The sequence below is a fragment of the Sylvia atricapilla genome, chromosome 2, assembly GCF_009819655.1.
Source record: "Sylvia atricapilla isolate bSylAtr1 chromosome 2, bSylAtr1.pri, whole genome shotgun sequence".
Taxonomy (NCBI): domain Eukaryota; kingdom Metazoa; phylum Chordata; class Aves; order Passeriformes; family Sylviidae; genus Sylvia; species Sylvia atricapilla.
Window position 1 is genome coordinate 110787621 of NC_089141.1, and position 10471 is coordinate 110798091.

Here is a 10471-nt window from a genome sequence, read left to right on the forward strand (position 1 = left end):
AATAGAAAAAATAGTTAACTGTTAATAATAGTTAACAGTTGACAGGCAAACTCTGGGTGATGTCCCTGTGTTAGAAAAACCAATTAAGAGTTTAGGGCTCAACATACTTTAGTGCCCTCAGACCCAGAGAAGGAAGTCAGCAGAGCCTGGGAAGGAAATTTATTGTTTATAGATTTTATAAACCACATTACAGAAAGCAGAGATGGGAAAAAGATAATAAAAAAGGCTGGAAAAGGTGGACTAATTAGCATGAGAAGCGAGAAATCATTAACGAATAGAAGACAGAATACTAATTATTGAGGAGAACTATGTGAATTGTGAGGCGATGAACACTAACCTCTTTGCCGAAATCCATCAATAGGTAAGAGATTGATGTTGTGGGGAGCCACCCCCACGTTCCTTCAACGCGGAATCATTAATGCCGCCTTTCTAACGCAGAGATTGGTGAATTTATTTCCATTTCCCCGTGTCCGGGTTCCCGCTGAGGGGCCGGGCTCGCTCCGTTGTCACAGCGACGGCGACGCCGCGGCCATGTCGGAGCTGGGCTCTGAGGAGGGCTCCGAGGGCGGGGAGGCTGCCAAAGGCATCGGGGTCCGCGGGAAGGGAACGGGGAATAAAGCGGGGAATAAAACGGGGAATAAAACGGGGAAGGGAACGGGAACATCCCCGGGATGAGGCGCTCAGTGCCCGACCGGCGAGATCTCCCCAGGGGCAGGCCGGACACAGTTCCCCAAGGGCGGCCCCCGGGCACGGCGGGTTCGGGAGTGCGGCTGTGTCATTCCAGCTTTGACCGTGGGTTTGAAACAGCTCATCCACGCTGTTTTCACCTCGGGGTGCCAGGGTGTGACTGAAGCCGAGCTGCAGCAGCTTTCCTCGAAGACCCCTTTCCCTGTGATGAGGTTGGCTGCTGCAGGCCCGGTCCTTTAACCATTTTCCCTCCGCGTTTGTCAGGAGTATGAAGGCGATCGCAATTCCGAAGGGCAGCGGCATGGATTTGGGAAGGCACTGCTCCCCAACGGCGACACTTACGAAGGGGAATACGAGTGTGGTTTGAGGAATGGACCTGTAAGACACCGGCCCTGGTTGTGGTTCTGCTTCTGCAGTTGTAGTATTTGGGCTCTGTATTGAAACAAGGGTGAGAACTCACGGGTATTTATTTCATCTGTACCAAATGTGTTTCAGGGGACCTACAGGTTTAAAAGCGGTGCTCTCTACACTGGGAACTACCTTCAAAACAAAAAGCATGGCAAAGGTGTATTTTTTTATCCAGATGGATCAAAATATGCAGGTAAAGCACTGAACGCAGTTGCAAGGATTTCTGTAGCCAAAAGGACACATTCCCTCCTCATTCCTCCTCCTCCCACAAATGAAAAGAGAGTGAATTTGAAAATGCCTGATTCTAAGAAGATACATTTGCTACAAGATATTTTCCTCTTAATCCCTTTTTAGTAATGGTTCTGAGAAGCTTGGGGGTTTATTTATGGGAATTTATGTTAGGGCCTTTATTATGTCTATCATTAAAAAATAGGCTGCTTGTTAGAGCCCTTATTTAGGGATTGGGACACCTGAAGTTTGAAGTTGAAATTCAGAGTTCCCCTGCTTGCTGGTGTGTATCTGAAACAAGCAGAATCTATCAGTTGTGTTTCAAAGGACAGTATCATTCCCCCTATCATTTCTAAGCTAGGGAAAAAGATGTTCACATTGTCAGGGCTAAAAGCTGAGAGCAAAAAGATCATTCCAATCTTGGCTTACAGGAACATTTGCACTGAGTTGGTCTTTTTTAAAAACGTATTTTAAGTGTGATGAGAAGAATAATTAAGATACAAACCATCTAGCATTCTTCTGAATATATGTGCCCCAATACTGACAGGACAACTTCAGCAAATGAGTCAAATTAAAGTAGCTCCTCTTTAAATTTGTGTGGAAATGTCACATTATCTAACGCAACTGTAGTACATTACTCAATTTTAAGATAGGACTGGGTTGTTATGTGCTCATAATGGTAATAGAGAGGGATAATGGAGACAGGTAATTATGGAAAAATGGAAAGAGAGGTCAGGCAGCAGCATAAATACACATGGAAAGGAACAGACTGATGAAAAAATAGCAAGGGGCTCTACTTTAGAGTAAAGAGGGGTGTAAGCAACAGTGAGAAATCCCAGCAGTGCAATAGCTTTCTTTTCCTTCTCTAATACTTGTATGATAATGTTACAAACTGGCCACTGTATCACACAATGAAATAAACCAGGTCTCACGCTGCTTTTCTCCTTTTATCCTTGAAGGAGACTGGGTGCATGACCAGAGACAGGGCTATGGAGAATATCTGTATGCAAATGGAGACTCCTATACTGGAGAATGGGCTAACAACAAGAGGTTTGTTTCATTCTCACAGGGATGTTTCGAGTCACCCAATGGCATTAAAATGCAAACATTGTTTTCAGAGCATGTCTAACTGCAGCAAATGAAGTCCAGGGGTGACCTTGGCAATTTAGTCCAGCTTGAGTAGTTTCAGCTGCTTAATTAATACCTACAGTTTTAATACCTTAATTATAACAACAGCCTAAATTCTTAATATTCACTGATATAAAACAAAAGTATTTTTTTTCTCCCTAGGCATGGACAAGGCACATATGTCTATAAAGAGACAGGATCTAAGTATGTTGGTTGTTGGGTAAATGGAATCCAGGATGGACCAGCTGAACTTATCCACCGAAACTACAGATTTAAGGGCAGGTTTCTCAATGGAAAGGTAAGTGTGCAGGAACACTTGCTATTCATGTGAACAGTTAGCATGGAATTGCCTTAATATGACCCATTTCCACTTAAAATAAGGAGCTGGGTTTCTGATCTTTCTTGGTATTTCCTGTACCATAAGTGTAACACATGAAACTGAATTATTCTCCGGGACACGGTGCCAAGTTTCTTTGCAACGTTGCTTTCAAGCTGTAGTGTTACTGACTATTGTATTGAACTTGTAGTAAAGGATCTTTTACATTTCTGTGCCTGGAATGGATTCACTGTGCAGTTCTCCTGATGTTTTTGTGGTTTTATGCAGCCTTTAGGTCGTGGCAAATTCATCTTTGATATTGGATGTGAGCAGCATGGTGAATACATACAACCAGTGCAGGTAAAAGAAATAATGCAAGTTGCAGTGAGTATCAGAGGACTCAGTAATCAGATCTATTGCTGAGGAATATATAAAATGCCTTACAGGCAGTGATGTTAAAGTAGATCTTAATGAATCAAAAAGGATAGAAACTCATGCATTCTTAAGAACTAAATGAGGTTTCATTTTTCTTTTCTTTTTTTATGTTCTCGGCTGTGTAAGCTTTGAAAAGTACAAGGTGTGATTTTTGCACTGCTTGCAGACATGAATCCTTTCTTCTTAAAAAGAACCAGGACCTTCCCAAAACATTTGAAAATGTTCTTCGCAGAACATTTCAAATCACAGAGGAATATAGATACATTTGTATGCACATTTAGCCTCTATTGCATTTTTTTCCGAACACCAGAAAACAATGAGCAATATTTTTTTGTATTTCTGAACTGCTTGGTGCTATGCATGTAAATGGTAATTTCCAGCTGAGTCATGTTTGGGAAATATATCCTATTGTTCTGGTCATGTTAGGAGCTTAATATCCACGGCTTCTAATAATTGTGGGGAGTGGCTGGGATCAAAGTCTGTTTTCCCTTCTCTGTGCATGAATGTTTTGTAACATTTCTGATTGATATGGTGCAAAAATAGCTACAGAAGTAAGAAATATATTTTAATATTACTGTTTGATTACAAGAAAAATTGCCACATTTTAGCTTTGAGTTTGCTACCTCTGTTGTCTGACACATTGGTTCCCGTTACACACTCTTTGAAAACTCTGTGATGCAGCAGTCATTACTAAAGGATAAAGTAATAATCATCAAAATCCTGTCAATTGTGATAGAGATTTGCAAAGATTGGAGATTGTTTTGCTTTTTTCCAGCTATTAGCAAGAGATCCTCAAATTAAGTATCCGTTTCATAGGAGTATCTAGAGTAATATGTTTTTCCTTAGTCCATTTGGGAATTCTTAAATAAGTTTTTAAAGCAAGGAACAATGCTTTCACTAAAGTAAGATTAAATTTTGCCCTTTTGCTTTAGTTGAAATAATTACAGAACAAAGCCCATTTTAAAAAAGAGAAGAAATTAGCTAATAATACAGACAATTATTTAATTATTGACTCCTTTGTATTTGTAGAAAAAAACTTTTTTTTTTAATTTAAAAAATATTTTCACATTTCAAAACCATAAGGTCTGTGCACAACCTTACTGCTTCCTAGATCCTTTCAAATGTCCTCTCTAGGCAAAGACTGAGGCAGAAACAACTGTTTTTTCAGTCTATTTCTGTATCAGACACACAGTGCAGCATCTACCAGACAGAGCATCATGTGTCAACCATCAGTAATACCCAACTGACTTGATCAGGGTTCAAAATGTAGTTCTTGTCCAAGATTTGCAGCAGTTGAAGTTTCTCCACGTGTAAATACTTTTAAGGTCATTGCCATTTTGATCCCAGATAAGGAGGTTTCAGTAGACTAACCCATCATCTTAGTTATTGTCTGTAGGATGAGATACTGGATTTCATGAGTTCTCTTCTAGGAAAAAGAGGAGGAAGACGAGGAGGAACCACCACTTCCTCTTGAACCAATCTGGAAAGCATCAGAAATTACCAAATTAACACCCTGGTCTCCCCATTATGAGGATCTACTGGCCTCCAAAGAAGCAGCAGAAGCAGCAGAGGCAGCAGATGCAGTCGCTGAAGAGGAGAAAAATGGTGACCATTATTTTATGGGTTTAATATCAAGTGAAGTGAGAGGGGTTTTGTGTTTTGTTTTTCCTATGATTTTCCATGTATTGATTGTTTGGAACTTCCAAGGACATTCATAAACTGCACAATATGCATGTATCTGTTTTATTTCCCACAGCACGAGATGCAATTGTCTTGGGAAGCCTGTGAGTTAATTTACTCTATATCACAGCTTATTATACAAACCTGATTTGTAAACAGGGAAGATTTTGTGGGATTTCTCATGTGAACAACAACTGCAGCCTTCAGTAGGAGTTAGGAGCTATTACATGAAGGCCAAATGCAAATTTGTAAAGTTGGTTTTCTTTGGTATTTCTGATTTCTTGTATTTCAGTCGCTGAGGAGGGTGGGGGTCATGAGCCCTCCAGTGAAGTTCTGAACCCAGAAAGCGAAGCAGGAGGGGAAGGTGAGGAAAGAAGGGAGGAAGAAGTAAACCAAGGTCAGGAGGAAGAAGTAAACCAAGGTCAGGAGGAAGAAGTAAATCAAGGTCAGGAGGAAGAAGTAAACCAAGGTCAGGAGCATAAAGGTGAGAAATGGAGCATGTGAGAAATGGCTCATTCTTTAATTAGCAGTCAGGGTTTGGAGTTAGGGATGTCAATCAGCTGCAGCCATGCTGCTGCTGGGAGACCATGAGAATTTCTACCTTTCATAAGGAGGGCAGTCCTCTGGAGAGGTAAACTATGAGAAGTTAAATTCATATACTGCAACAGAACAAATTAGAAGTGACACTTCTGTGCGTATACACATGACAGCACTCACAGGGGTGAATTTATAAGAGATTACATTTCCAAAGTGTTTTGGTTTTTTTTAACAAAAATATGAGAAAATATGTCAGATCCTGAGAAGTTCAGGGAGTTTTGAGCCCTTCACTTTTCTCTCGTGAAAGCAACTGTGTATTCTTAATTCTATCAATTGTAGTTCAAAAGCAGGCAAAACAAATATGAAGAAACAAATTTTAGGTGTTGTTATGCATTCTGGTTTGATAGTCTATGGTTGGTTTGTTTCTCCTACAAACCAAGGAGATTTGAAATTTAGGTGCTCAGGTTTTTTCCAGGCAGTTCAGGAGTCTGTTTTAAATACACAATTAAAAGAAGCAACAAGGATGGATCTATGCTTGCTCATATTTATTTTAAAAACCTCCCACCAATTGTGTTAATTGTATTTATTCTTAAAATTTACAAGCTTACCTATCTGATATGAAAATATCAGATAAATTTATCCATTTGTAATCAGTCCATTTTACAATAAATCCAAGCCAACCACCATCTTTAGGGATTAGAAAATCTCTTAAACCATATGAAAATGCCTGGAGGCATACATGAAACATTTAGGTCAGCTCTTGTAGTTTTCACTTTATTTGCTTCTAATTTTCACTTCTAAAGGTGCTCTCCAGTTCCAGGGCAGAACAAGCAGCTGGCTGTCCTGGTGTGTAGGACTGATATCTTACAGGATCCCTGGGCTTGGGTCAAATCCAGCAGAAATCTCAGCAGATTATAGCTCTGCTTTGGATTTGGCAAAAGTGCATTGAGCCTGGTTTGTCTCAAAGACCCTTGGACTCAAATAATCCTTTGGACTGAATATGATTCTAATAAATTCTCTGTTCCACCACAACAAAGCAGTTCTGGTTTTCCCAGTGGCTTTTCTGGGGTGTTTTTGAGAACAAATGAGCCCGAGTATCTGTCAGATATGGCACAGAGGCAGATGCCAATGGCTGGAAACACAGCAAAGTGATAGATCTTCTCAAAGTTCTCTCCAACTCTTTATTGCCAGAATCAAGGAGTTGGATGATTTTAAACATTTTTCAGCATAGGTCTCCATCCGTAATTAATGAGGCAAAATATTGTTCCCCTTGTCTTTATGTTTAGCAAGGTTAAGTTATAGGAAGAGGGAATGATTTGAAGAAAATATGCATCCTGTGAAGAGCAGATATAACAAAATCTGTTTTCTTTGCAGCCTGGTATTCCCTGCCCCTTTACCATCATTCTTTTTTCCACACAGAAATTCCTTCTTTTTGTTCTGCATTCCTTATGGTACCATCTAACCAGGAGACATTTTTTGGCTGTTCAGAGTTACACATAGGCTGGCTGGCAGTCCGTGTGGGTGTACTGAGTCTGTCTGCCAGCTGGCAAACAATGTAAAAAACTTCAATACAAGTATTGGCACTGAAAGGCAGTGGGTGGGGAGGACTGAGGTGGACAGCAGAGTTCTAGAGTTATGTTTTAGATTACTGAGATTACTTTCTAGTGTTTTATAATAAAATGCATCTCTGTGCTCTGTCTTTCCTACTACTTCACAGAAATTACTGAGCCAGGAGAATGAACCAGAGGAAACAGAGGAATTGGGTACAACTAAAGGAAAAAGCCCCAAAAAATGAAATTTCAAAGTAGATGATTTAGTGCGGTAAGCCTGCAAAAATTTTATTTGTAAAAGAGTGTGTTAAGATGCTTTGAATAAACATTTCTGTCAGTGTTCTGTCTGATATGTTTATCTTTGGACCTTTTATAATCTGAGAGTCTCACAGCAACTTCCTTTATTCCATGTAGCAGGTAACGAGGTGTTGAATTCAGTGCAGAATTATTCTGGGTTCATGAAGCCATGTGAAGCCTGTGATTCTGCTTCATTTGTTTGTCCTTCAGTCCTTCCCCAGGGGCTCTCTGGTGCTATCACCAACAGCAGCTCTGGCCATTCCTGCACCTCCAGTACATCCAAAGCTCTCAGCAGTGTCCTGAACACAGCCCTGCACACTGACACACTGTGCCCTTAGGTTTGTGCAGGGACAAATCATGAACTTCAGCAACTTCCCTCAAGGATGTCCTCCTCCACTGCTCCACCCAGCACAACCCCTGACATCCCTCCACCTCAGGCTCTCACCTCTGTGGAGTTGATATTGCATTTTCCCTCCTCTTCCTGCAATTCCTTGGACATGGCACCTGGGGCTTGGACAGGAGCATTCTTTGCTGGGTTAGGAACTGGCTGCATGGCTGGGCCCAGAGAGTGGTGGGGAACGGTGCTGCATCCAGCTGGGGACAGTCCCAGGGTGTCCCCCAGGGGTCTGTGCTGGGGCAGCTCTGTTCAATATTCCCATTGAATACATGGATGATGGTATTGAGCCTTTCATTAGCAAATTTGCAGACACTAAGCTGGGAGTGTGTGTTGATCTGTTGGAAGGTAGGAGGGCTCTGCAGAGAGACCTGGAACGGTTGGATGGGTGGGCAGAGTCTAACAAGATGAAGTTTAATAAAGTCCAAGTGTCAAGTCCTGCACTTTGGCCACAATAACCCCCTGCAGTGTTATAGGCTGTGGACAGTGTGGCTGGACAGTGCCCAGGAGGAAAGGGACTTGGGGGTTCTGGTCAGCAGCCGGCTGAACATGAGGCAGCAGTGTGCCCAGGTGGCCAAGAGGGCCAATGGCATCCTGGCCTGGATCAGGAATGGTGTGGCCAGCAGGAGCAGGGAGGTCATTGTTCCCCTGTACTGGGCACTGGTGAGGCCACACCTCGAGTGTTGTGTCCAGCTCTGGGCCCTCAGATTAGGAAGGATGTTGAGATGCTTGAACACGTCCAGAGGAGGCAACAAAGCTGGTGAAGGGCTTGGAAAACAAACCATATGGAGAACAGCTGAGGGAGCTGGGGTTGTTCAGCCTGGAGAAAAGGAGACTCAGAGGTGACCTTATCACTATCTATAACTTCCTAAAAGGTGGTTGTATCAGGTGGGGTTGGTCTCTTTCTCCAGGCAGCAACTGACAGAACGAGAGGATACAGTCTCAGGCTGAGTCAAGGGAAATACAGGTTGGATATTAGGAAGAAGTTTTTCATGGAAAGAGTGATTAAATACTGGAACAGTCTGCTTGGGAAGGTGGTGGAGTCACCATCCCTGGACATGTTTGAAAAAAGACTGGATGTGGCATTCGGTGCCATGATCTAGTTGAGGTGTTAGGGCTGGGTTGGACTCGATGATTTTGAAGGTCTCTTCTAACCTACACATTCTGTGATTCTGTGATTCCACCTTGTGTGACACCACACACCTTCCCCAGGGAAGGAGCCCATTGCTCACAGCCCTGTGAAAGGCTCGGACACAACATCCTCCTGCCCAAATCCTGTCTAGGCTGTCACCAGTGTGGTGCCAAGGGGAATTTCTCCAGGGTGCTGGAGATCAAGCCCAGTGGTCCATCAGCCTTGGTGTAGCACAGTTGCCACTGCTTGGAGGAAAGTTTCTGCCATTGCCCAGCCCCCACACAAACTATTAAAAGCCCTGCTTGCTCTGCTCCAAACCTCCCAGTGAAAGAAGCATCCTTAGAGACCAGACAATCCCAGTCCAGTGGTCTCTATCAGCAGGAAGATAATTACTTAACATGCAGCTAGTCTGAAATCAAAAACTTGTCAATCAGGAAGTGGCTGGCGGGACACAGCAGCTGCAGAACCGTCCTAGAAGCTTCCAGAATCAAATGGAAAGACCTAAATAGTAAATTAAAAGTACAGAGCATGGCAGAGCTGAGCAACGTGTTGATACAAGCACTAAATACCACTGACAGATCATTTTCTCTCTTTCTGCAGGTGAAAAAAACTGCTCTGAAATATTTTTCCCTGATAATTTGTAAGCAATACCTTAATTATCACATGTATCTGTCTGGGTTCAATTTGCTCTCTCATGCTGTGGGAATTTTGGTATGAATATTAATTGGCCTGGAGCCTGAGACAGAGAGTTGCCAGCCAGTAGCAGTTTGCTTTTGAAGTAAAACAACCAGGTTGGGCCCAATTGGGATGAGCTATTGTACTGACATTGCTGAAACAGGACTTACATTTCCTAGTTCTTCCCCTCAGAGCAAGAAATGAATCTTAAATTTTTAGATTAGCAGGAAGAGGAAAAACATTTTAACAATTTTCATTTCTCTTCAACTCTGAATTCCAGCAAAAATGTATCTGAAAATTCCAAAGTTAGTGATAAAAATGGATTAAGAGAAAGTGGAGATAGGGAAACCAATCATATGAAATAAATAGAGTTTATTACTTCTTCCTTGCAATTTTTTTAATTGTCAGAAATATAACAGTGAGAAAATTCCCATGCAATATTTCCTCTCCTATCTTATATTTTGTTTGGATTTTCTTGTCACACTGATGTTACCTCAGTGAGCATTTTTAGATAAATCCTCTTTTCCTATTTTTGCTTTTTGGATGAAGAGCTGTGCTCTTTAATAAGCTGTGCTCTAATAAGTTCCATTATTACTGGAGCTAGAGCAAAGCTAACTTGTCTGCTAATGTTGGGGGTGGGAGGGTTTAGTATTTTTATAAGAAAATTAAGATAATTACTTTACTTGCTACTTTTCTTATAGTCTATTGTAAATTTGAGGAATATCTGCACAACATAATTCCAAACTCGCTTCCATTTTATGTCATCTTCAAGTCAAGCTGAGTTCATTGTTGGATAGTTTAAATTATTTTGTTCCCCTGCAGCACTGTATGTTAGTACATGAGTGACCTCCAGTGGTATCTCTCTCAAAAAAAAAATTAAATAAGAAGCATCCAGCCTGGAATACAATCAAGGAAAGCTGAAAACATCTGGAAATCTCTAATGTGTTACAGGTTGCTTCTGACAACAGGACTTGCTCCTTTTGGAGACCCCCAGTGTTTTTGTT

The 10471-nt window shown here is 41.7% G+C and overlaps 1 protein-coding gene across 1 annotated transcript; it reads left to right on the forward strand.

Moving 5' to 3' along the window:
* Positions 1–531: 531 nt before the first annotated feature.
* Positions 532–5317, forward strand: RSPH1 (radial spoke head component 1; the record flags this gene model as incomplete). The annotated part of the gene is made up of 8 exons (XM_066338282.1): positions 532–591; positions 928–1065; positions 1183–1288; positions 2283–2373; positions 2614–2749; positions 3056–3127; positions 4633–4802; positions 5158–5317. Coding segments are annotated over exons 1-8 (933 nt in total), but the record flags the coding sequence as incomplete, so codon positions are not given.
* Between the last annotated feature and the right edge of the window lie 5154 nt (positions 5318–10471).